General features: G+C 47.5%; 1 protein-coding gene across 1 annotated transcript in view; it reads left to right on the forward strand.

Moving 5' to 3' along the window:
- The first annotated feature begins 3,484 nt into the window (after positions 1–3,484).
- Positions 3,485–26,470, forward strand: part of LOC138930780 (phosphatidylinositol-binding clathrin assembly protein-like) — a 49,791-nt gene continuing 26,805 nt past the window's right edge. The window contains exons 1-3 of the mRNA XM_070291207.1: positions 3,485–3,563; positions 24,072–24,214; positions 26,015–26,090. Of these exons, the coding sequence (XP_070147308.1) occupies positions 3,485–3,563; positions 24,072–24,214; positions 26,015–26,090 (298 nt within the window). The remainder of the gene's footprint in view (positions 3,564–24,071; positions 24,215–26,014; positions 26,091–26,470) is intronic.

Below are 26,470 nucleotides of genomic sequence, written 5' to 3' on the forward strand. Positions count from 1 at the left end.
ATGACCCAGCAATCCCAATCCTAGGCATATACCCTGAGGAAATCAGGGTTGAAAAAGACACATGTATCCCATTGTTCATTGCAGCACTATTTACAATAGCTAGAACATGGAAGCAACCTAGATGTCCACAGACAGATAAATGCATAAAGAAGTTGTGGTACATATACACAATGGAATATTACTCAGCCATAAAAGGTATGCCTTTGAGTCAGTTCTAATTGGTGGATGAACCTAGAACCTATTATACGAAGTGAAGTAAGTTGGAAAGAGAAAAATAAATATAATATTCTAATGCATATATACAGAATCTAGAAAAATGGTACTGAAGAATCTATTTTGCCAGGGTCCAGCCTCAGCAAAGTCCAGGGATACCCTCAGGATGGATGACGTTGGAGAATGAATGAATGACATTGGGTGACCAAGCTTCGGTGAGCAAGGCCTGTAACTTTATTTTCAAAAGGGACTTTTATACCTTGACTTGTACATAGAGGGAAATGAAAGATGCAAAGTCATGCAGAATCAGCCCAAACACTCCAGCAGTTTTGCCCTTATCGAAACCAGGATTTTTCTGCATACCTTTCCCATAAACAATGTTGTATACATTATATTCTGGCCTTGGAGGCCTGTGGACATTTTACGACCCTCTTTTGATAAAGGCTGCTCAACCAGAAAACTTACTTTCCCTCAAAGTGTTTTTTTCTTTATATTTCTAATCTATGTCAGCCTCAGAAAGTATTAGAGTTACGTTTCTCATAGAGCAAAGGTGCAGTGAGTTACAACAAAGAAAGAACCAATTAGCTCAAAGGTCTGATGTGGTTAATTCCAAGGTTACTGCTTGTTTTTCTTAAATTCCAACTATGTTAACTAATGCATTCCCAGGTGCACAATGGATAAGGGATATGGGAACTTGGCAGCAAGCATTGGCTCAACAGTGAAATCCTACATTAGCACTACTCTAATAGTTTTTAACTGTTAGAAAGGCTCTATATTTTCAGAATATTTTAGGCTTCCTGTGCCTCTCACAGTTGGAGGCTGTGAACAATCACAAGCGTAGCTGCAAGAGTCTGGATAAACTTGTCAGGCAAGCTAGAAAGCCATCAGAGGGATTTGAATTGAAACACTCCTATCATGTCCAGGAGACTTATTAACTAAAGCCCTAAGTTAACTTTTTCCAGAAAAAGGTGATCGGGGATAGCCACCTGTTAATGACAGAAGAGTTGGTAAAAGACATAAAATAGTAAGACAGACAGATTCTGGTTTTGGGGTAGATGCTCGAGCAGGTCCAGGGGGTCCCTCAAGATCCACCTTGCTCGTCAGGTCTCTTCCGCATGACCTTGTCATGGGTGGGATGGCCCAGGGAGTCCCTCGAGTCCTGAAGCCTTGCTTATCAGGTCTCCTTCACATGACCTGGTCATGGATGGGATCTCCCGTGCTGGCTCCTGGCACTATTTACAGGGCAGCAGTGGAGAATCAGACATAGAGAATAGACTTATGGACATGGGGAGAGGGGAGGAGAAGGTAAAATGTATGGAAAGAGTAACATGGAAACTTACATTCAGTTCAGTTCAGTTAAGTCGCTCAGTCACGTCCAACTCTTTGTGACCCCATGAATCGCAGCATGCCAGGCCTCTCTGTCCATCACCAACTCCCGGAGTCTACTCAAACTCATGTCCATTGAGTTGGTGATGCCATCCAACCGTCTCATCCTCTGTCATCCCCTTCTCCTCCTGCCACCAATCCCTCCCAGCATCAGGGTCTTTTCCAATGAGTCAACTCTCCGCATAAGGTGGCCAAAATATTGGAGTTTCAGCTTTAGCATCAGTCCTTCCAATGAACACCCAGGACTGATCTTCTTTAGGATGGACTGGTTGGATCTCCTTGCAGTCCAAGGGACTCTCAAGAGTTTTCTCCAACACCATAGTTCAAAAGCATCAATTTTTTGGTGCTCAACTTTCTTCACAGTCCAACTCTCACATCCATACATGACCACTGGAAAAAACATAGCCTTGACTAGACAGACCTTTGTTGGCAAAGTAATGTCTCTGCTTTTTAATATGCTATCTAGGTTGGTCATAACTTTCCTTCTAAGGAGTAAGTGTCTTTTAATTTCATGGCTGCAATCACCATTTGTGAAATAGCCAACAGGAATTTGCTGTATGGTTCAGAAAACTCAAACAGGCGCTCTGTATCAACCTAGAAAGGTGGGATGGGGAGGGAGATGGGAGGGACTGATTCATGTTGAAGTTTGCCAGAAAACAGCAATATTCTGTAAAGCAATTAATTATCCTTCAATAAAAAAATAAATTTAAAACATATGCAGCTTTCAAGGATACACTGAACATTTATCTTGGTAGCGCATATATTCTATTCTATAAAATAGATCTCAATCATATTTAAAAGACTGAAATAATATCTTTGACAGCAACAAAAGTTGTACTTAACCCTAATGTCCTATTATTATAGAAAAAGAATCTTAAGGAATCAAACCTCTCTTCAGAAACTAGAAAGTGAAGAGGAAAATAAACTGCAAGCAAGTAGAAGCAATGGATTAATACAGATAGAAGCAGAAATCAACGACATAGAAAAGAGAATACAGAAAAAATCAATGAAACCTAAACGTGGTCCTTTGAGAGGATCAATCAAATTGATAGTTGTCTAGCTAGATCGATTAAGGAAGAAAAAGAGAGAGAAAGCATACATTACTATCAGGAATGAGAGTAGTAAGGTCACTACAGGTTGCAGGGGTAAAGGAAATAGTATTAAGAAGTCTATGAACTTCCATATATGATGCTGGGTGAAGGGTTGAAGGCCAGGGATTCGGGCAGGATATAGATCCCGTTACCCGCGACTGAAGCCTCCATTACTATCAGGAATGAGAGTAGTAAGGTCACTACAGGTTGCAGGGGTAAAGGAAATAGTATTAAGAAGTCTATGAACTTCCATATATGATGCTGGGTGAAGGGTTGAAGGCCAGGGATTCGGGCAGGATATAGATCCCGTTACCCGCGACTGAAGCCTCCCTAAGAAGGCCAGGTCAAGGATTTCCAAAGCACTGTCACATGACCACTTAACTTCCTAAGACCAAAAGATCTCCAGATCTTTCATCTGTGGTCCCCAACATGTCCCTCTTTCTCATGATATTCACTCGATGGTGGTTGTTTATTCTCTTATTGAGGGTCTATCACGCCACGAGTCTGCCTGGGTCGCCTGAGATGCTCTGCCTCACGCGGAGTCCTGCCCCGCCTGAACTCGCTATACCCAGACCCAGCGCTTCGCGACTTCATGCCTCACCTCATAATTCTGCAGGCCCGCGTCAGGGGGTGCAGGACAGAGTGGCGGCGAAGGCCTGCTGCCAGGCAATGTCTTTCTTCCGTCATCTCAGGTGCCCCTCCCATCGCCCGGGTCTTGGCTCAGTCCTCTGGCCGGAAGAGGAGGGACCAGCTTCCGCTGCCTACCCTCGTGGCTGGCAGCTAGCGACGCAGTTATGGGGTCGTCTGCGTCCAAGGCTGCCCTCGGGGCAACCACCAACGAGCCCACCGAACCCGAGCCGAAACACCTGGCGGGTGAGTATGCTCCATGGCCTTGCAGGCCCTGCTGCAACCCCAGCCCCCTCCCACCCCAACTCCTCCCCCCCGCCGGGAGGCCACGGGCGTGTGGGAGGGTGCGTTCGCACTCCAGTGCCTTTGATTGAGCCTGGAACCCAACCTATGGTCTCTAACCCCAAACGTCGAACTCTTTACACTTTCTGCCTGAAGCTTGGGACATAATAGGCAGTGGAGTAACAACTCGGTTTTCTGAGAGGGGTCTCATTCTTGAAGTTATCTGTTGCGCAGAGACTCCCTGTGGAGAAAGTATGGGGGTCTGTGTGTGTGTGCATGCTCAGTCATGTCCGACTCTTTGTGCCGGAACAGTGGCAGATGTGTGTGTGTGTGTGTGTGTGTGTGTATGTATGTGCATGCTCAGTTGTGTGCAACTCTATGCCAGAGCAGTGGTATATGGGTGTGTGTGTGCATGAACATGCTGACTCGTGTCCGACTCTTTTCACTGGAGCAGTGGGATATGGATGTGTGTGCACGTGTGCATGCATACTCAGTCATGTCCGATTCTTTGTGCCAGAGCAGAGGCGTATGGCTGTGTGTGTGTGAGTGTGTGTCTGTGTGTGAGTGTGTGTCTGTGCTCAGTCCTGTCCGACTCTTTGCACCAAAGCAGTGGCGTGTGTGTGTGTGCATGCTCAGTCGTGTCTGACTCTGCACCAGAGCAGTGGAGTATAGGTGTGTGTGTGTGTGTGTGCATGCGTGCATGCTCAGTCATATCCGACTCTTTGCACCAGAGCAGTGGCATATGGGTTGGTAGGTGTGTGTGTGTCTGTGTGCTCAGTCCTGTCCGAATCTTTGCACCATAACAGTGGCGTATGGGTGTGTGTGTGTGTTGTGTGTGAGCTCAGTCATGTCCAACTCTATGTGTCTGAACAGTGGTATTGGGTATGTGTGTGTGTGTGCATGCTCAGTCGTGTCTGACTCTTTGCACCAGAACAGTGGCATATGGGTGTGTGTATGTGTGTGTGTGTGCTCAGTGGTGTCCAACTCTTTGCACCAGAGCAGTGGCATATGGGTGTATGTGTGTGTGTGTGCTCAGTGGTGTCCAACTCTTTGCACCAGAGCAGTGGCATATAAGGGTGTGTGTGTGTGTGTGTGTGTGTGTGTGTGTGTGTATGCACTCTGTAGTGTCTGCCTCTTTGTGGTGGAACAGTGGCATATGGGTGTGTATGTGTGTGTGTTTGGTCATGTCCAACTGTGCCAGCGCAGGGGCATATGGGTGTGTGTGTGTGTGTATGTGTGTGATCAGTAGTGTCCAACTCTGCCTGAGCAGTGGTGTATGTGAGTGTGCGTGTGAGTGTGTCTCTGTGTTTATGCTCAGTACTGTCCAACTCTGCATTGGAGCAGTGGCGTATGGGTGGGTGCATGTGTATATGTGTGTGCTGTCATGTCTGACTCTCCACCAGAGCAGTGGCATTGGGTGTGTGTGTATGTGTGTGGTCAACCATGTCTGACACTTGGTGCCAGAGCAGTGGCATATGGGTGTGTGTGCATGTGTGTGTGTGTGCACGCATGCTCAGTTATGTCTGACTCTTGTGCCAGAGCAGTGGAAGATGGGGGTGTGCGTGTGTGTGTGTGTCTGTGTGTGAACTCAGTCATGTCCTAATCTTTGTACCTGAGCAGTGGTCTATGGGTGTGTGTGTGTGTGCTCAGTCCTGTCCTAATCTTTGCACTGGAGCAGTGGAATCTGGGTGTGTCTGTGTGTGTGTGTGCATGCGCACACTCAGCTGTGTCCAACTCTTTGTGGTGAAACAGTGGCGTATGGGTGTGTGCGTGTGCGTGTGTGTGTGTGTTCAGTCCTATCCAACTCTTTGCATCAATCAGAGCAGTGGCGTATGGGTGTGTGTGTATGTGAGCTCAGTTGTGTCTGACTCTATGGACTGAGCAGTGGTGTTGGGTATGTGTGTGTGCATGCTCAGTCCTGTCTGACTCTTTCCACAGGAGCAGTGGCAGATGGCTGTGTGTGTGTGTGTGTGAGTGTGCTCAGTCGTGTCTGACTCTGCACCAAAGCAGTGGCATATGGGCATGTGTGCACAATCGTGTCCAACACTTTGCATTGGAGCAGTGGCATATGGGTGTGTGTGTGTATGCGCATGCATGCTAAGTCATATCTGACTCTGTACCAGAGCAGTGGCATATGTGTGTGTGTGTGTGTATGTGAGCATGCTCAGTTCTGTCTGACTCTTTGCACTGAAGCAGTGGCATATGGGTGTGTGTGTGAGTGTGCTCAATCGTGTCCAACTCTTTGCATTGGAGCAATGGCATATGGGTGTGTGTGTGTGTATGTGTGCCTGCTCAGTCGTGTCTGATTCTTTGCACTGAAGCAGTGGCATATGGGTGTGTGTGTGTATGCGCATGCATGCTAAGTCATATCTGACTCTGTACCAGAGCAGTGGCATATGTGTGTGTGTGTGTATGTGAGCATGCTCAGTTCTGTCTGACTCTTTGCACTGAAGCAGTGGCATATGGGTGTGTGTGTGAGTGTGCTCAATCATGTCCAACTCTTTGCATTGGAGCAATGGCATATGGGTGTGTGTGTGTGTATGTGTGCCTGCTCAGTCGTGTCTGATTCTTTGCACTGAAGCAGTGGCATATGGGTGTGTGTGTGTGTGTGCGTGTTCAGTCGTGTCTGACTCTTTTAGCCAGAGCAGTAGCATATAGCTCTGTGCGTGTGTGTGTGTGTGAGATAAGTCATGTCTGACTTTGCACCGGACCAGTGGTGTATGGTTGTGTGTGTGTGTTCATGCTCAGTCTTGTCTGACTCTCTGAGCTGGAGCAGTCGCATATGGGTGTGTGCATTTGTGTGTTTGTGTGTGTGTGTGCTCAGTCATGTCTAACTCTTTGCATTGGAGCAGTGGTTTATGGGTGTGTGTGTGTGTGTGGGCTCAGTTGTGTCCAACTCTTTGCACTGGAGCAGTGGCATATGGGTTTGTGCGTGTGTGTGTGTGTATTCATTCATGTCCGACTCTTTGCACTGGAGCAGTGGCAGATGTGTGTGTGTGTGTGTACGTGCTCAGTCATGTTCAACTCTGCGCTGGAGCAGTGGCGGATGGGTGTGTGTGTGTGTACGTGCTCAGTCATGTCTGACTCTTTGCATTGAGCATTGGCATATGAGGGTGCGGGTGTGTGTGTACGTGCGGAGTCGTCTCTGACTCTTTGTGCTGGAGCAGTGGCATATGGCTGTGTGTGTGTTTGTGTGTCTGAGTGCAAACTCAGACGTTTCTGACTATTTGCACCTGAGTAGTGGTGTATGGGTGTATGTGTGTGTGTGCTTGGTCATGTTTGACACTGCACTGGAACAGTGGTGGATGGCTGTATGGGTGTGTGTGTGTGTGTGTGTGTGTGTGTGTGCTCAATCATGTCTGACTGTGTACCAGAGCAGTGGCATATGGGTGTGTGCATGTGTGTGTGTGGTCAGTCCTGTCCAACTCTTTGCACCAGAGCAGTGGCATATAAGGGTGTGTGTGTGTGTATGCGCTCTGTAGTGTCTGCCTCTTTGTGGTGGAACAGTGGCATATGCATGTGTATGTGTGTGTGTGTTTGGTCATGTCCAACTGTGCCACTGCAGGGGCATATGGGTGTGTGTGTGTGTGTGTGTGTGTGTGTGTGTATGCATGTTCAATCATGATTGACCCTTTTCACCGGAGCAGTGGATAGGGGTGTGTAGGTGTGTGTTTGTGTATGTGTGTGACCAGTAGTGTCCGACTCTGTGCCTGAGCAGTGGTGTATGTGAGTGTGCATGTGAGTGTGCCTCTGTGTTTATGCTCAGTACTGTCCAACTCTGCGCTGGAGCAGTGGCATATGGGTGGGTGCATGTGTATGTGTGTGTGCTGTCATGTCTGACTCTCCACCAGAGCAGTGGCATTGGGTGTGTGTGGGTGTGTGTGTGTGGTCAATCATGTCTGACTGTTGTGCCAGAGCAGTGGAAGATGGGGGTGTGCGTGTGTGTGTCTGTGTGCGAACTCAGTCATGTCCTAATCTTTGCACTGGAGCAGTGGAATCTGGGTGTGTCTGTGTGTGTGTGTGCATGCGCACACTCAGCTGTGTCCAACTCTTTGTGGTGAAACAGTGGCGTATGGGTGTGTGCGTGTGTGTGTGTGTTCAGTCCTATCCGACTCTTTGCATCAATCAGAGCAGTGGCGTATGGGTGTGTGTGTATGTGAGCTCAGTTGTGTCTGACTCTATGGACTGAGTAGTGGTGTTGGGTATGTGTGTGTGCATGCTCAGTCATGTCTGACTCTTTCCACAGGAGCAGTGGCAGATGGCTGTGCGTGTGTGTGTGTGTGTGTGTGTGTGTGTGTGAGTGTGCTCAGTCGTGTCCGACTCTGCACCAAAGCAGTGGCATATGGGTGTGTGTGCTCAATCGTGTCCAACACTTTGCATTGGAGCAGTGGCATATGGGGGTGTGTGTGTGTATGTGTGCCTGCTCAGTCGTGTCTGATTCTTTGCAGTGAAGCAGTGGCATATGGGTGTGTGTGTGTGTGTGCACTCAGGTGTGTCCAACTTTTAGCACCGGAGCAGTGACATATAGGTGTGTGCTCAGTCAGGTCCGACTGCACCAGCCTGGTGGCATATGGTTGTGTGTGTGTGTGTGTGCCTGTTCAGTTGTGTCTGAGTCTTTTTGCTGGAGCAGTGGCATATGGGTCTGTGCATGTGTGTGTTTGTGTGTGTGTGCGTGTGAAATACATCACTTCTGACTCTGCACCAGAGCAGTGGTGTATGGTTGTGTGTTCATGCTCAGTCTTGTCTGACTCTTTGAGCTGGAGCAGTGGCATACGGGTGTGCATTTGTGTGTTTGTGTGTGCTCAGTCATGTCCAACTCTTTGCACTGGAGCAGTGGCATATGGGTATGTGCGTGTGTGTGTATATACTCATTCATGTCTGACTCTTTGCACTGGAGCAGTGGCAGATTGTGTGTGTGTGTGTGTGTGTGTGTACGTGCTCAGTCGTGTCAGACATTTTGTGCCAGAGCAGTAGCGAATGGCTGTGTGTGTCTGTGTGTCTGTGTGCAAACTCAGTCATTTCTGACTATTTGCACCTGAGCAATGGTGAATGGGTGTATGTGTGTGTGTGTGCTCAGTCATGTCTGACTCTGTACCGGAGCAGTGGTGGATGGCTCTGTGTGTGTGTGTGCGCACTCAATCGTGTCCAACTCTGTACCAGAGCAGTGGCATGTGTGTGTGTGTGTGTGTGTGTGTGTGCATGCTCAGTCGTGTCCAACTCTTTGCACTGGAGCAATGGCATATGGGTGTGTATGTGTGTGTGTGTGCATGTTCAGTCGTGTCTGACTCTTTTCGCTGGAGCAGTGGCATATGGGTCTGTGCGTGTGTGTGTGTGGGTGTGTGTGTGTGGGTGTTAGAAGAGGCACATCTGACTCTGCACCAGAGCAGTGGTGTATGGTCGTGTGTGTGTGTTCATGCTCAGTCTTGTCTGACTCTTTGAGCTGGAGCAGTGGCATATGGGTGTGTGCATTTGTGTGTTTGTGTGTGTGTGTGTGTGTGTGCTCAGTTGTGTCCAACTCTTTGCACTGGAGCAGTGGTTTATGGTGGTGTGTGTGGGGTGGGGCTCAATCGAGTCCAACTCTTTGCATTGGAGCTGTGGCATATGGGTGTGTGCGTGTGTGTGTATATACTCATTCATGTCTACTCTTTGCACTGGAGCAGTGGCAGATGTGTGTGTGTGTGTGTGTGTGTGTGTGTGTGTGTGAGGTAAGTCACGTCTGATTCTGCACCAGAGCAGTGGTGTATGGTTGTATGTGTGTGTTCATGCTCAGTCTTGTCTGACTCTTTGAGCTGGAGCAGTCACATATGGGTGTGTGCATTTGTGTGTTTGTGTGTGTATGTGTGTGTGTGCTCAGTCGTGTCCAACTCTTTGGATTGGAGCAGTGGTTTATGGTTGTGTGCGTGTGTGTGTGTGTGTGGGCTCAGTTGTGTCCAACTCTTTGCACTGGAGCAGTGGCATATGGGTTTGTGCGTGTGTATGTGTATGCTCATTCATGTCCGACTCTTTGCACTGGAGCAGTGGCAGATGTGTGTGTGTTTGTGTGTGTGTGTACGTGCTCAGTCGTGTCAGACATTTTGTGCCAGAGCAATAGCAAATGGCTCTGTGTGTGTGTGCTCAGTCATGTTCGACTCTGCGCTGGAGCAGTGGCTGATGGGTGTGTGTGAGTGTGTACGTGCTCAGTCGTGTCAGACTTTTTGTGCTGGAGCAGTGGCGGATGGCTGTGTGTGTGTGTGTGTGCTCCATCATCCGACTCTTTGCACCACGCATTGGCATATGAGGGTGTGGGTGTGTGTGTACGTGCAGAGTTGTCTCCGACTCTTTGTGCTGGAGCAGTGGCGTATGGCTGTGTGCGTTTGTGTGTCTGAGTGCAAACTCAGTCGTTTCTGACTATTTGCACCTGAGTGCCAGGGTCCCGCCCTGGTGGATCCAGGGAATTCGAAGGGGGGACGGAGTCAGAGATCAGGAAGCAATAGCTTAATTAAGGAGATCTGCCCTGGGATTTCTTTGGAAGGAATGATGCTAAAGCTGAAACTGCAGTACTTTGGCCACCTCATGTGAAGTGTTGACTCATTGGAAAAGACTTTGATGCTGGGAGGGATTGAGGGCAGGAGGAGAAGGGGACGACAGAGGATGAGATGGCTGGATGGCATCACCGACTCGATGGACATGAATCTGAGTGAACTCCGGGAGTTGGTGATGGACAGGGAGGCCTGGCGTGCTGTGATTCATGGGGTCGCAAAGAGTCAGACACGACTGAGCGACTGAACCGAACTGAAAGACATAAAGAGAGACTTAATAAGGATAGCTCAGTGGGAAAAATCAGTGGAGAAAAGGGGCTAAATAACTTGGTCTATGTGGAATACCAATAAAACCTCGAGACAAGAGGTTTGCACCACCTACATAGGCCACGGGTGTCTTTCCGTTCTCCTAAAGGAGAGGAGACACTAAGACCTCCCCTGTCAGATCTTAGAAGCCCAGGCATAATTAGCAGGCTTGGTGGGCATCCACGCTCCAGATGGGAATTCAGCCAGAAAATGAGAGAAAGAATGACATAAGGAGACCAGTCTTTCCAGGAAATGATCCGTTTTCTTTATTTTCCAGGTTTGCTTATATATTTTTTGTTATACATAGAGATAGAATACAAAGTTATGCAGGGTCAGCAGACCTGACCTTTATCAAAATCAGGTGCTTCATATAAATGTATACAAAGGTCTTAGGTGGCTTTACATCATCTTCTGGCCAGGGGGCCTGCTAACATTTTATGGCCCTTTCTTTCTGATAATGGTTAGTCAAGCAGAAAACTTATTTTTTCCAGAGGTTATTGTTCTTAAACTAGGCACCAGATAAAGTTGCATTCCTATAGGGTGAAGGTGCAGTGGGTTACAGTTAAGAAAGGAATTTAGTTAGCCTAAAGTTTAACATGATTAATATCAAAGGTTAATACCTATTTCTCCTATATGCTAGTTATATTCATTTATGTGTATAAGGGCAGGGAATATGGAGACTTGGCAGCAAATATTGGCCCAACAAATGAAAACCCTTCACCACTAATACTATACTAATAATTTTCTAACTTCTCAAAAAAGTCTGTATTTAGAAAGTTTAAAGCATCTCGTGCCTCTCAGGGTTGGGAGGCTGTGAACAATCACATGTGGCCGGACAAACCTGTCAGGCAGGCTACAGAACTTTCAGAGGAGTTTGTAAGTTGAAACACTCTTGTCATGCCCAGGAATTTTTATTAACTGGAGCTCTAAGTTAACTCCTTTTCTGAGAGAGGTGGTGGGAGACAGCACCCCGTAAAGTCAGAGGTGTAGGTGAGAGCATAAAGCAGTAAAGTAGGCAGACTCTGGTTTTGGGGGTAGATACTCGAGAACAGGGGGTCTCCTGAGGCTCGATCCCACCTTTGCATATGCTGAGCCTCCTTCCTCATGACCTTTGCCACGGGCAGAGTTCCTCACGCTGGCTCCCGGCACCTGAGCAGTGGTGTATGGGTGTGTGTGTGTGTGTGTGTGCTGTGTGCTCAGTCATGTCTGACACTGCACCGGAACAGTGGTGGATGGTTGTATGTGTGTGTGTGTGTGCGTGCTCAATCGTGTCTGACTCTGTACCAGAGCAGTGGCATATGGGTGTGTGTGTGTGTATGTGTGCATGCTCAGTCGCGTCTGATTCTTTGCAATGAAGCAGTGGCATATAGGTGCGTGTGTGTGTGTGTGCGTGCACACACATACTCATGCTCCGTAGTGTCCAACCCTTTGTGTTGGAACAGTGGCATATGGGCGTGTGCGTGTGTGTGCTCAGTCATGTCCAACTGCACCAGCTTGGTGGCATATGGGGGGGGTGTATGTGTGTGTGTGCATGTTCAGCCGTGTCTGACTCTTTTAGCCAGAGCAGTGGCATATGGGTCTGTGCACGCGTGTGTGTGTGTGTGTGTGTGTGTGTGTGAGATAAGTCACGTCTGACTCTGCACCAGAACAGTGGTGTATGGTTGTATGTGTGTGTTCATGCTCAGTCTTGTCTGACTGTTTGAGCTGGAGCAGTCGCATATGGGTGTGTGCATTTGTGTGTTTGTGTGTGTGTGTGCTCAGTCGTGTCCAACTCTTTGCGTTGGAGCAGTGGTTTATGGGTGTGTGTGCATGTGTGTGTGTGTGGGCTCAGTTGTGTCCAACTCTTTGCACTGGAGCAGTGGCATATGGGTTTGTGCGTGTGTGTGTGTATATTCATTCATGTCTGACTCTTTGCACTGGAGCAGTGGCAGATGTGTGTATGTGTGTTTGTGTGTGTGTGTGTGTACGTGCTCAGTCGTGTCAGACATTTTGTGCCAGAGCAATAGCGGATGGCTGTGTGTGTGTGTGTGTTTAGTCATGTTTGACTCTGCACTGGAACAGTGGCAGATGGGTGTGTGTGTGTGTGTGTGTGTGTGTGTGTGTGTGTGTTTAGTCATGTTCGACTCTGCGCTGGAACAGTGGCAGGTGTGTGTGTGTGTGTGTGTGTGTGTACGTGATGAGTCGTGTCAGACATTTTGTGCCAGAGCAATAGTGGATGGCTTTGTGTGTGTGTGTGTGTGTGTGTGTGCTCAGTCATGTTCGACTCTGCACTGGAGCAGTGGCAGATGGGTGTGTGTGTGTGTGTGTGTGTGTGTGTGTATGTGCTCAGTCGTGTCAGACTTTTTGCGCTGGAACAGTGGCGGACGGCTGTGTGTGTGTGTGTGTGCTCAGTCATGTCCGACTCTTTGCACCGAGCATTGGCATACGAGGGTGTGGGTGTGTGTATACGTGCAGAGTTGTCTCCGACTCTTTGTGCCGGAGCAGTGGTGTATGGCTGTGTGTGTGTTTGTGTGTCTGTGTGCGAACTCAGTCATTTCTGACTATTTGCACCTGAGCAGTAGTGAATGGGTGTATGTGTGTGTGTGCTCAGTCATGTCTGACTCTGCACTGGAGCAGTGGTGGATGGCTGTGTGTGTGTGTGTCTGTGTGCTCAATTGTTTCCGACTCTGTACCAGAGCAGTGGCATATGGGTGTGTGTGTGTGTGCATGTGTGCTCAGTTGTGTCCAACTTTTTGCACCAGAGCAGTGGCATATAGGTGTGGTGTGTGTGCACGTGCATGCGCATGCTCTGTAGTGTCCGACTGTTTGTGGTGTAACAGTGGCGTATGGGTGTGTGCTCAGTCAAGTTCGACTGCGCCAGTGCAGTGGCATATGGGTGTGTGTGTGGGTGTGTGCGTGTTCATTCATGTCTGACTCTTTTTGCTGGAGCAGTGGCATATGGGTCTGTGTGTGTGGGTGTGTGGGTGTTCATTCGTGTCTGACTCTTTTTGCTGGAGCAGTGGCATATGGATCTGTGCATGTGTGTGTGTATGTGATCAGTCATGTCTGACTCTACACCAGAGCAGTTGCGTATGGTTGTGTGTGTATGTTCATGCTCAGTCCTGTCTGAATCTTTGCACTGGAGCAGTGGCATATGGGTGTGTATGTGTGTGTGTGTGTGCGCTCAGTTATTTCCGACTCTTTGCACTGGAGCAGTGGCATATGGGTGTATGTGTGTGTGTGTGTGTGTGTGTGTGCCCGCGTGCTCAATTGTATCCAACTCTTTGTGCTGGAGCAGTGGCATATGGGTGTGGGTGGGTGTGTATGTGCTCAGTCGTGTCCAACTAGTTGTGCTGGAGCAGTGGCAACGAGTGTGTGTGTGTGTCCTCAGTAGTGTCTGACTCTGTGGTGGAGCAGTGGCATATAGCTGTGTGTGTGTGTGTTTGCTCAGTCATGTCTGACTCTGCACCAGGCAGTGGCGTATAGGGGTGTGTGTGTGTGTGTGTGTGTGTGTGTGTGTGCTCAGTCATGTCTGACACTTGGTGCCAGAGCAGTGGCATATGGGTGTGTGTGTGTGTGTGTGTGTGTGTGTGTGTGCATGCACGCATGCTCAGTTATATCCGACTCTTTGTGCAAGAGCAGTGGCAGATGGGGGTGTGCATGTGTGTGTGTCTGTGTGCGAACTCAGTCATGTCCTAGTCATTGCGCCTGAGCAATGGTATATGGGGGTGTGTGTGTGCTCAGTAGTGTCTGACTCTGCACCAGAGCAGTGGCATATGTGTGTGTGTGTTCTTGCTCAGTCCTATCCAACTCTTTGTGCTGGAGCAGTGGAATCTGGGTGTGTCTGTGTGTGCACGTGTGCTCAATTGTGTCCGACTCTTTGTGGTGGAAGAGTGGCATATGGGTGTGTGTGCATGTGTGTGTGTGTGTGCTCAGTCCTGTCTGACTCCTTTTTTTTTTCTTTTTTTTTTTTCTGTCTGACTCCTTGGACCAGAGCAGTGGTGTATGGGGGTGTCTGTGTGTCTGTGTGTGAGCTCAGTTGTGTCCGACTCTATGGCCTGAGCAGTAGTGTTGGATGTGTGTGTGTGTGCATGCTCAGTCGTGTCTGACTCTTTGCACTGGAACAGTGGTGGATGGCTCTGTGTGTGTTTGTGTGAGTGTGCTCAATCGTGTCCAACTCTGTACCAAAGCAGTGGCGTATTGGTGTGTGTGTGTGTGTGTGTGTGTGTGCTCAGTCGTGTCCAACTCTTTGCATTGGAGCAGTGGCATAAGGGTGGGTGTGTTTGTGGGTGTGTGGGTGTGTGTGTGTGCATGCATGCTAAGTCATATCTAACTCTGAACCAGAGCAGTGGCATATGTGTGTGTGTGTGTATGTGTGCATGCTCAGTCATGTCCAATTCTTTGCACTGAAGCAGTGGCATATGGGTGTGTGTGTGTGTGTGTGTGTGTGTGCATGCTCAGTTGTGTCCAACTTTTTGCACCGGAGCAGTGGCATATAGGCCTGTGTGTGTGTGTGTGCACGCATGCGCATGCTCTGGAGTGTCCAACACTTTGTGGTGGAACAGTGGCATATTGGTGTGTGCATTTGTGTGCTTGGTCATGTCTGACTGCACCAGCACAATGGCATATGTGGGTGTGTGTGTGCATGTTCAGTTGTGTCTGACTCTTTTAGCCAGAGCAGTGGCATATGGGTCTGTGTGTGTGTGTGTGTGTGTATGTGTGTGTGATCAGTCATGTCTGACTCTGCACCAGAGCAGTGGCGTATGGTTGTGTTTGTGTGTATGTTCATGCTCAGTCCTGTCTGACTCTTTGAGCTGGAGCAGTGGCATATGGGTGTGTGCACTTGTGTGTTTTTTTGTGTGTTTGCTCAGTCGTGTCCAACTCTTTGCACTGGAGCAGTGTCTTATGGGTGTGTGCATGTCTGTGTGTGTGTGTGCTCATTCATGTCTGACTCTTTGCACTGGAGTGGTGGAGGATGGGTTTGTGTGTACGTGCTCAGTCGTGTCAGACTTTTTGCACCAGAGCAGTGCTGGATGGCTGTTTGTGTGTGCGCGCACGCATGCTCGGTCATGTCTGACTCTTTGCACTGGAGCATTGGCGGATGGGTGTGTGTGTGTGTGCATGTGTACATGCTCAGTCATGTCAGACTTTTTGCGCCGGAGCAGTGGCAGACGGCTGTGTGTGTGTGCGTGTGCTCAGTCATTTCTGACTCTTTGCACTGGAGCAGTGCGTATGGGTGTATGTGTGTGTCTGTATGCTCAGTCGTGTCTGACTCGTTGTGCTGAAGCAGTGGCATATGGCTCTATGCGTGTGTGTGTGTTTGCTTGGTTGTGTATGACTCTGAACCAGAGCAGTGGCATGTGGGTGTGTGGGTGTTGTATGTACGTGTGTGTGTGTGTGTGTGTGTGGCATATGTGTGCTCAGTCATGTCTGGCTCTTGGCACTGGAGCAGTGGCAGATGGCTCTATGTGTTTGTGTTTGTGTGTGCTCAGTCGTGTCTGACTCTGTGCCAGAGCAGTGGCATATGGGTGTGTGTGTTCATGTTCAGTCCTGTCCCACTGTTTGCACCTGAGCAGTGGCATATGGGTGTGTTTGTGTGAGTGTCTGTGTGTGTGTGTTGTGCTCTGTCATGTCCAACTCTTTACACTGGAGCAGTGGCATATGGGTGTGTGTGTGTGTGTTTACACACTCAGTAGTGTCTGACTCTTTGTGGTGGAATAGTGGCGTGTGTGTGTGTGTGTGGACATGCTCAGTCATGTCCAATTATTTGTGCTGGAGCAGTGGCACATGGGGTGTGTGTGTGTGTGATCAGTCATGTCTGACTCTTTGCACTGGAGCAGTGGCGGATGGCTGTTTGTGTGTTTGTTCATGCTCAGTCGTGTCCAACTCTGCGTTTGAGCAGTGGCTTATGGGTATATGCATGTGTGTGTGTGTGTGTGTGTGGACATGCTCAGTCATGTCCAATTATTTGTGCTGGAGCAGTGGCACATGGGGGTGTGTGTGTGTGATCAGTCATGTCTGACTCTTTGTACTGGAGCAGTGATGGATGGCTGTTTGTGTGTTTGTTCATGCTCAGTCGTGTCCAACTCTGCGTTTGAGCAGTGGCTTATGGGTATATGCATGTGTGTGTGTGTGTGTGTGTGTATGTGTGTATGTGCGTGCACTCATTCCAGTCTGACTCTGCACCAAAGCAGTGGTATATGGGTGTGTGTGTGTGTGTGTGCTTAATCGTGTCCAACTGTGTGCCAGATCAGTGGTAGATGGGTGAGAGTGTGTGTGTGTTTGTGTGTGCATGCTCAGTCATGCCTGATTCTTTGTCCTGGAGCAGTGACATGTGGAAGTGTGTGTGTGTGTGTGTGTGTGTGTGTGCAAGTGCGTGGTCAGTCATGTTCAACTCTTTGTGCTGGAGCAGTGGCATATGGGTGTGTGGGTTAGGGTTAGGGTTAGGGTTAGGGTGCGTGTGCATGTGTGTGTGCGCTCAGTCATATCTGACTCTGTCAGTCATATCTTGACTCTGTGCCAGAGCAGTGGTAGATGAGTGTATGTGTGTGTGTGTGTTCAGTGCTGTCCAACTCTGCACCAGAGTAGTGGCGGATGGCTGTGTGTGTGTGTGTTGTGTGTGTGTGCTCAGGCATGTCCCACTTTTTGTACCAGAGCAGTGGCGTATGGGTGTGGGTTTGTGCATTTGTGTGTGTGCATGCTCAGTCCTGTCTGACATTTTGTCCTGGAGCAGCAGCATATGGGTGTGTGTGCATGTGTGTGTGTGCATGCTCAGTTGTGTCTGACTCTTTGTTCTGGATCAGTGGCATATGTGTGTGTGTGTCCTCAGTAGTGTCCGACTCTTTGTGGTGGAGCAGTGGCATATGGCTGTGTGTGTGTGTGTGTGCTCAGTTGTGTCCGACTCTGCACCAGGCAGGGGCGTATGGGTGTGTGCGTGTGTGTGTGCGTGTGCTCAGTCATATCTGACACTTGGTGCCAGAGCAGTGGGATATGGGTGTGTGTGTGTGTGTGTGTGTGTGCATGTGTGCACGTGTGCTCAGTTATGTCCAATTCTTTGTGCAGGAGCAGTGGCAGATGGGGGTGTGCCTGTGTGTGTGTGTCTGTGTGCGAACTCAATCGTGTCCTAGTCTTTGCGCCTGAGCAGTGGTATATGGGGGTGAATGTGTGTGCTCAGTAGTGTCCGACTCTGCACCAGAGCAGTGGCATATGTGTGTGTGTGTGTGTGTTCTTGCTCAATCTTGTCTGATTCTTTGCACTGGAGCAGTGGAATCTGGGTGTGTCTATGAGTGTGTGTGTGCACGTGCGCTCAGTTGTGTCCAACTCTTTGTGGTGGAAGAGTGGCATATGGGTGTATGTGCATGTGTGTGTGTGTGCTCAGTCCTGTCCGACTCTTTGGACCAGAGCAGTGGCATATGGGGGTGTCTGTATGTGAGCTCAGTTATGTCCGACTCTATGGCCTGTGCAGTAGTGTTGGGTATGTGTGTGTGTGTGCATGCTCAGTCGTGTCTGACTCTTTGCACTGGAACAGTGGTGGATGGCTCTGTGTGTGTGTGTGTGTGTGAGTGTGCTCAATCGTGTCCAACTCTGCACCAAAGCAGTGGCATATTGGTGTGTGTGTGTGTGTGCTCAATCGTGTCCAACTCATTGCATTGGAGCAGTGGCATATGGGGCTGTGTGTGTGTATGCACATGCATGCTAAGTCATATCTAACTCTGTACCAGAGCAGTGGCATATGGATGTATGTGTGTGTATGTATGTGTGCATTCTCAATTGTGTCTGACTCTTTGCACTGAAGCAGTGGTATATGGGTGTGTGTGTGTGCGCTCAGTTGTGTCCAACTTTTTGTACCAGAGCAGTGGCATATAGGTGTGTGTGTGTGTGTGCTCTCTCATGTCCGACTCTTTGCACTGAGCAGTGGCACATGGGGGTGTGGGTGTGTGTGAATGTGCAGAGTCATGTCGGACTCTTTGTGCCAGAGCAGTGGCATATGGCCGTGTGTGTTTTTCTGTGTCTCTGTGCGAACTCAGTCTTATCCTACTCTTTGTGCTGGAGCAGTGGCAGATGGCTGTGTGTGTGTGTGTGTTTTCAGTCATGTCTGACTCTTTGCACTGGAGCAGTGGTGTATGGGTGTGTGGGTGTGTGTACATGTGCAGAGTCGTGTCTGATTCTTTGTGCTGGAGCAGTCACGTATGACTGTGTGTATCTTTGTGTGTCTCTATGCGAACTCAGTTGTTTCTGACTATTTGCACCTGAGCAGTGCTGTATGAGTGTATGAGTGTGTGTGTGCTCAGTCATGTCTGACTCTGCACCAGAGCAGTGGTGGATGGCTCTGTGTGTGTGTGTGTGTGTGTGTGTGTGTGTGCGCGCTCAGTCCTGTCCAACTCTTTGTGCTGGAGCAGTGGCATATGAGTGTGTGTGTGTGTGTGTGAATGCTCAGTTGTGTCCATATGTGTGAATGTTCAGTCGTGTCCAGCTCTTTGCACTGAAGCAGTGGCATATGGGTGTGTGTGTGTGTGTGTGCATGTGTGTGTGCACACACTCAGTTGTGTCCAACTTTTTGCACCAGAGCAGGGGCATATAAGTTTGTGTGTGTGTGTGTGCACACGTGCACACATGCTCTGTAGTGTCTGACTCTCTGTGGTGGAACAGTGGCATATTGGTGTGTGCGTGTGTGTTCTTGGTCATGTCCGACTGCACCAGTGCAGTGACATATGGGTGGGTAGGTGTGTGTGTGTGCGTGTTCAGTCGTGTCTGACTCTTTTAGCTGGACAAGTGGCATATGGGTCTGTGCATGTGTGTGTGTGTGTGTGTGTGTGTATGTGAGTCATGTCTCACTCTGCACCAGAGCACTGGCATATGGTTGTGTGTGTGTGTTCATGCTCAGTCCTGTCTGACAATTTGAGCTGGAGCAGTAGCATATGGGTATGTGCATTTTTGTGTTTGTGTGTGTGTGTGCTCAGTCATGTCCAACTCAGCACTGGAGCAGTGGCATATGGGTGTGTGCATGTGTGTGCTCAGTCATGTCCAACTCTTTGCACTGAGCAGTGGCATATGGGTGTGTGTGTGTGTCTGTGTATGTGTGGGTGCTCAGTCATGTCCAACTCTTTGCACTGGAGCTGGGGCGGATGGGTGTGTGTTTGTGTGTCTACGTGCTCAGTCATGTCAGACTTTTTCCGCTGGAGCAGTGGTGGATGGCTGTGTTTCTGTGTGTGTGTGCTCATTCATGTCTGACTCTTTCTGCACTGGAGCAGTGGCAGATGGCTGTGTGTATGTGTGTGTGCTCTGTCATTTCCGACTCTTTGCACTGAGCAGTGGCATATGGGGGTGTGGGTGTGTGTGAATGTGCAGAGTCATGTTGCACTCTTTGTGGTGGAGCAGTGGCATATGGCTGTGTGTGTGTTTCTGTGTCTCTGTGTGAACTCAGTCTTGTCCTACTCTTTGCACTGGAGCAGTGGCATATGGGTGTGTGTGCACATGCAGAGTCGTGTCCGATTCTTTGTGCCAGAGCAGTTGCATATGGCTGTGTGTGTTTGTGTGTCTCTATGCAAACTCAGTTGTTTCTGACTGTTTGCACCTGAGCAGTGGTGTATGGGTGTATGAGTATGTGTGTGCTCGGTCATGTCTGATTCTACACTGGAGCAGTGGTGGATGGCTCTCTGTGTGTGTGTGTGTGAGAGTGTGTGCGCTCAATCGTGTCTGACTCTGTACCAGAGCAGTGTCATATGGGGGTATCTCTGTGTGTGTGTGTGTGTGTGTGTGTGTGCGTGCTCAGTCATATCTGACTCTTTGCACTGGAGCAGTGACATATGGGTGTGTATGTGTATGTGTGCATGCTCAGTTTTGTCCAACTCTTTGCACTGGAGCAGTGGCATATGAAGGTGTGTGTGTGTGTGTGTGCTCAGTCGTGTCCAACTCTTGGCACTGGAGCAGTGGCTTATGATGTATGTGTCTGTGTGCTCAATCTTGTCCAACTATTTGCATTGAAGCAGTGGCATATAGGGGTTTGTGTGTGTATGCACACACATGCTAAGTCATATCTGACTCTGTACTGGAGCAGTGGCATTTGGTTGTGTGTGTGTGCATGTGTGCATGCTCAGTGATGTCTGACTCTTTGCACTGAAGCGGTGGCATATGGGTGTGTGTTTCTGTTTGCACTCAGTTGTGTCCAACTTTTTGCACCAGAGCAGTGGCATATAGGGGTGTGTGTGTGTGTTTGTGGTCAGTCGTGTCCCGCTCTTTGCACTGGAGCAGTGGCATATGGGTGTGTGTGTGTGTATGCACATGCATGCATGTCATATCTGACTGTACTGGAGCAGTGGCATTTGGTTGTGTGTGTGTGCATGTATGCATGCTCAGTCATGTCCGACTCTTTGCACTGAAGCAGTGGCATATGGGTGTGTGTGTCTGTGTGTTTGTGCTCAGTTGTGTCCAACTTTTTGCACCGGAGCATTGGCATATAGGTGTGTGTGGGATGCAGGGGCGGGGGCTCAATCATGCCCCTCTCTTTGCATTGGAGCAGTGGCATATGGGTGTGTGTGTGTGTATGTGCATGCATGCTAAGTCATATCTGACTCTGTACCAGAGCAGTGGCACATGGGGGTGTGTGTGTATATGTGTGCAAGCTCTTCGTGTCCGACTCTTTTCACTGAAGCAGTGGCATATGAGTGTGTGTGTGTGTGTAAGATCAGTCACATCTGACTCTGCACCAGAGCAGTGGTGTATGGTTGTGTGTGTGTGTTCATGCTCAGTCCTATCTGACTCTTTGAGCTGGAGCAGTGGCATATGGGTGTGCATTTGTGTGTTTGTGTGTGTGCTCAGTCATGTCCAACTCTTTGCACTGGAGCAGTGGCATATGGGTGTGTGTGTGCCCAATCTTGTCCAACTGTTTGCTTTGGAGCAGTGGCATATGGGCGTGTGTGCGTGTGTGTGTATGCGTGTGCATGCTCAGTCATATCTGACTCTGTGCCAGAGCAGTTGTGTATGGGTGTGTGTGTGTATGTGTGTGTGTGCTCAGTCATGTTTGATTCTGCACTGGAGCACTGGCGGATGGATGTGTGTGCCTGTGTGTGTGCATGCTCAGTCATGTCCAACTCTTCGCTCCAGAGCAGTTGCGTATGGGTTTGTGCCTGTGTGTGTGCATGCTCAGTCGTGTCTGACTCTATGTGCTGGAGCAGTGGAGTGTGTGTGTGTGTGTGTGTGTGTGTGTGTGTGCTCAGTCATGTTTGACTCTGCACTGGAGCACTGGTGGATGGATGTGTGTGTTTGTGTGTGTGCATGCTCAATCGTGTCCAACTCTTTGCTCCAGAGCAGTGGCGTATGGGTTTGTGCCTGTGTGCAGCTCAGTCATGTCTGACTCTATGTACCCCAGCAGTGAAGTATGTGTGTGTGTGTGTGCTCAGTCATGTCCGACTCTGCACCAGAGCAGTGGCACATGGGTGTGTTTGTGTGTGCTCAGTCGTGTCTGACTTTGTGCCAGAGCAGTGGTGTATGGGTGTGTGTGTGTGTGTGTTCAGTCATTTCCAACTCTTTGCGCCAGAGCAGTGGTGTATGGGTTTGTGTGTTTGTGTTTGTGTGTGTGTGTGTTTGTGTGTGTGTGTGTTTGGGTGCTCAGTCATGTCTGACTCTTTGCACCAGAGCAGTGGCTTCATAAACAGTCTGTGCTGTTGGCAATAGATGTAAATCCCATTGCTATTGCAACCTTTGTAGCCAATTCAGCCTTTTGATCAACTCTTGATTTTGCTATTTGGCTTCAAAACTATTCATTGACCTAATGTGCATTGGTCTCCTGAGGTTTTTTCTTATCATCATGATAATGGGTGTTTATTGCAGCAACTACCAGTTCACCACAGTTAAGCAGATTAATTTCTTTTATATATATATATATGTGTGTGTGTATATATATATATATATATATATATATATATATATATATAGTTTCCTGAAGATTATTCTCAACAGGTCCCATATTAGATTCTGGGACAGTATATATAATCCAGCCCTGCGCTAGGATATAACATGTACCAAGATTAACTTTTCAAACCTGAAGGTTAAGCAATAATTACCAATGTGAAGGGTGCATGGAACCAAACAGGAGCACTTGAATCAGTACCAGCATAACTGAAAGATTCAGTCCAAAGAGTGATATCATGCCAAAGCAGAAATGAAAAGATTGCAGAGGAAACTGCACAGAAAGAGGAATGAAGCAGACCTAAAGATAAAAAATATAGCAGAGAATCTCATTCTTCATAACCTTAAACATGGCATGAACATGTGAGCTAAGTTGTTTCAGTCGTGTCCAAGTCTGTGCAACTCTGTGGACTGTACCTGCCAGGTTCCTCTGTCCATGAGATTCTCCAAACAGGAATACTGGAGTGGGCTCCTATGCCCTTTTCCAGGGGATCTTCCCCACCAAGAATCAAATCCATGACTCCTGTATTGCAGGGAGATTTTTTACTGCCTGAGCCACCAGGGAAGCCTGACAAACATAACACAGCAACTGGCACATATTAGGCATTCACGCTGAGTATATATGTTTGTTGAATAAGTAAATCTTACTTTACAGGGTCAGTCTGTCACTTTAATCCACTAGCATATTTGTTAAACCCCCTCCTCAGTACCTGTCCTACTGCTGTGCTTATGAAAATGCTGTGTAATAGATAAGTGCTATGGATAAAGTTGTTTTAGAATGATAGTTTATAGATGGTTTGGAAAGCAAGGAGAATTTTTGAACTGATAAACAGCAAGGAATCATTGCATGTTCTTCAGTAGGAAAACTAAACAATGAAACTTATCTTTTTGAGGGGCTGTAAAAGTCAATTAATTAATGGTTATAACCTTGAGTCAGGAAAGCAGAAAGGTGTTGCAATAAACCAGGTATGAGGCTGTGGGGAAGTGGACTAAAGAAGAAAAAGCAGTAAGAAATTAAAAGGTGTAAACCAAAAAGTCAGACTTAGGGAGACAAAGCTCCTTATTGAACCTTCATGGAATGACACTTTTCTTGAGTGAGGCTCAATGGCATAATGTTTAATACCTTGATCTTCAAAGTCAAACAAACCTTATTTCAAATCCCAGCCCTTCCACTGAACTACCTGTATGACCTTGAGCATGTTACTTACCTTCTTGAGTCTTTTCCATTTATTTAATAAGTATTTTCCTTACTTGTTCCAACTTGGTATGTGCTAGCTACTGTGCTGGGTCTTGGGGAGACACTGGTGAGCAGAGTCAACACAATCACAATCCTTATTAACTCTATGGAACAAATAGGATAAACAGGCGTTCAGTGTCACCTACCATGTTAGTACCAGGTGACTCAGTGGTAAAGAATCCACCTGCAATGCAGGAGAAATGGGTTTGACCCCTGGGTTGGGAAGACCCCCTGGAAGAGGAAATGGCAACCCACTCCAGGATTCTTGCCTGGAGAATCCCATGGACAGAGGAGCCTGTTGGGCTACAGTCTGTGGGGTTGCAAAGAGTCAGACACGGCTGAACAACTGAGCATGGGCATGCACAAATTTTACTACTGGAAATGAAGAAGATGTTTCAGATGATTCTCTTTGTCATGTCTCTCAGATTTGATTGCATCTGTATTTCAGGTAAAGTTACCAATTTTGGTTTTGAAATTTTTTTTTCTCAGTCTGTGTTTTAATGCTTGTCACTGTCTCTAATTTAGATCTGATCCAGTACATAAATGGAACAAATATGAGTGTTGTCCATCTGGCTGATATTCTTTCTGAGAAAACTGGTAGCAGCAGCTGGGTGGTGGTGTTCAAAGCCCTGGTTACTGTCCATCACCTCATGGTGTATGGAAATGAGGTGAGCATGGCGTATATTCCTTCCTTTTAGTACAAAGGACTGTCGGGACACAACTGCTGAATATGCTCAGTGTGTTAGGGGCTTACTACATTTTGCTTCCATTCATGACAAGTGGGGAAAGTACATAGAAGTAGATATTAAAACACCAATTTTCCCATTTTTACTTATGAATTTCTCTTTACAATCAGTATTTAATAAAGTATACCATTTTGCTAGTAGAGGAAGTATGCCAGGGAATGATATTTAGAGTCCAATATTATTTCTATAAATGTTTAAAATGTTTAAAATTCACACAATATTTGTCCATGTAACAGGTATATGTATGAAACTATAAATAAAATAGGATTCAAAGATAACACATGAAAATTTTGATAATGTTTCCTTCCAGGTAGGAGAAGTAAATTGAACTTGAGGATGGGACAAAGGCAGTAACTTGATCTGTAAGGCTTTATGCCTCTTATTTTAAAAATAGAGTTGAAGGGAATTCCCTCGTGGTCCAGTCGTTAAGAATCTGCCTTGCAGTGTAGGGGATGAAAGTTTGATCCCCGGCTGGGAAACTAAGATCCCACATGCCACGGACCAACTGAGCCTGCGCCACAGCTAGAGAGTCAGTGCGCCACAACAAAAGATCCCGCTTGACAAAATGAAGATCCATTGTGTTGCAACTAAAACCTAACTCAGCCAAATAAATAAATGATAAATTCCTGCCAAAAAATAGAACTGAAGGAGATATGTGCAAAAGTTAGCAATTGTCATTTCTGGGCATTGGGGTCTAGAGATGTACCACAGTATTCTTTTTATTTTTCTATTAATTGAATTGTTAAATAATTTAACATGGATGATTAAAATAATTAATCCTATAATTGCCACTGACCCTTGAATACCCCAGGTTTGAGCTGCCCAGGTCCTCTTGTGTGTGGCTTTTTTCCATCGTAAATACTGTAGCACTACAGTATCCATTCTTGGTTGACTTCACAGGCATGGATGGAATCACAGTTACAGTGGTATGGCATCTGCAGATAGCTGACTGGGTTTTATTCCCTGGTGGCTCATCTGGTAAAGAATCCGCCTGCAATGTGGGAGACCTGGGTTTGATCCCTGCATTGGGAAGATCCCCTGGAGAAGGGAGGGGCTTCCCTGGTGGCTCAGAGGTTAAAGCGTCTGCCTCCTATGCAGGAAACCCGGGTCGGGAAGATCCCCTGGAGAAGGAAATGGCAACCCACTCCAGTATTCTTGCCTGGAGAATCCCATGGACAGAGAAGCCTGGTAGGCTACAGTCCACGGGGTCACAAAGAGTCGGACAAGACTGAGTGACTTCACTTTCACTTTCACTTTCCTGGAGAAGGGAAAGGCTACCCACTCCAGTATTCTGGCCCGGAGAATTCCATTCACTGTATATATAGTCGATGGGGTTACAAAGAGTTGGACATGACTGGTGACTTTCACTTTATATACTATGAATTATATGGGAATTTTCGACTGCATGGTGGGTCAGTGTCCCTAATTCCTGAGATATTACTGATAGAAATGCGTGGGTGAAAAGTGTGTATTCACATTAGCTTTAATGTTTAACCCCTTGTTTATTTGGGGGGTATGTCAACAGACTTGGCAGCACTACAGATCCTTATGTTGGCTATCCCAGAGTGTGATGGTGCTCACCTTAATCAATGCCCCCTGAAATAGATAGAAGATATGTATGATAGAATTATGTTAAGTATGTATTCACAAAGACAAAATCACGAATTAACTCTATTTGTGAACCAAAACTAATTTTGAGAATTTGACACACTTGTTTGACAGCGTTTTATCCAACATCTTGCATCAAGAAGTTCTTTGTTCACTTTACACAACTTTCTGGATAAAAGTGTCATAGAAGGTAAGATGATTTTTTGATGGAAATATTTCTTTGTGGCAAGGAGGGAAATATTCTGAAAACCATGCCTAGTTTTAAAAAATGGTTCTGAATGATGAAGGGTGTGATGTGGTGTACGTTTTATGATGGAAAGTAATTTCTAAATTCATTGACACGACACATATGCAGGTATTTACTCAGTAAGGCTTTCCTGCCTCAGTCTCCCCAAAATCATGGTCCTTTTATCCCTTCTCTGCCTAAGTTTTATTCTTTTCACTTCTCAGCAACTAAACATCTCTGTATTTTTCTTTTCTTTTGCTTGTCTATCAATCATCATTGGAGTATAAGATCCATGTAGGCAGGTTTTTTTTTTTTTTTTTTTGCGGGGGGATCTCTATTGTTCA

This window comes from Ovis canadensis, chromosome X (genome assembly GCF_042477335.2).
Source record: "Ovis canadensis isolate MfBH-ARS-UI-01 breed Bighorn chromosome X, ARS-UI_OviCan_v2, whole genome shotgun sequence".
In the NCBI taxonomy this organism is placed as follows: domain Eukaryota; kingdom Metazoa; phylum Chordata; class Mammalia; order Artiodactyla; family Bovidae; genus Ovis; species Ovis canadensis.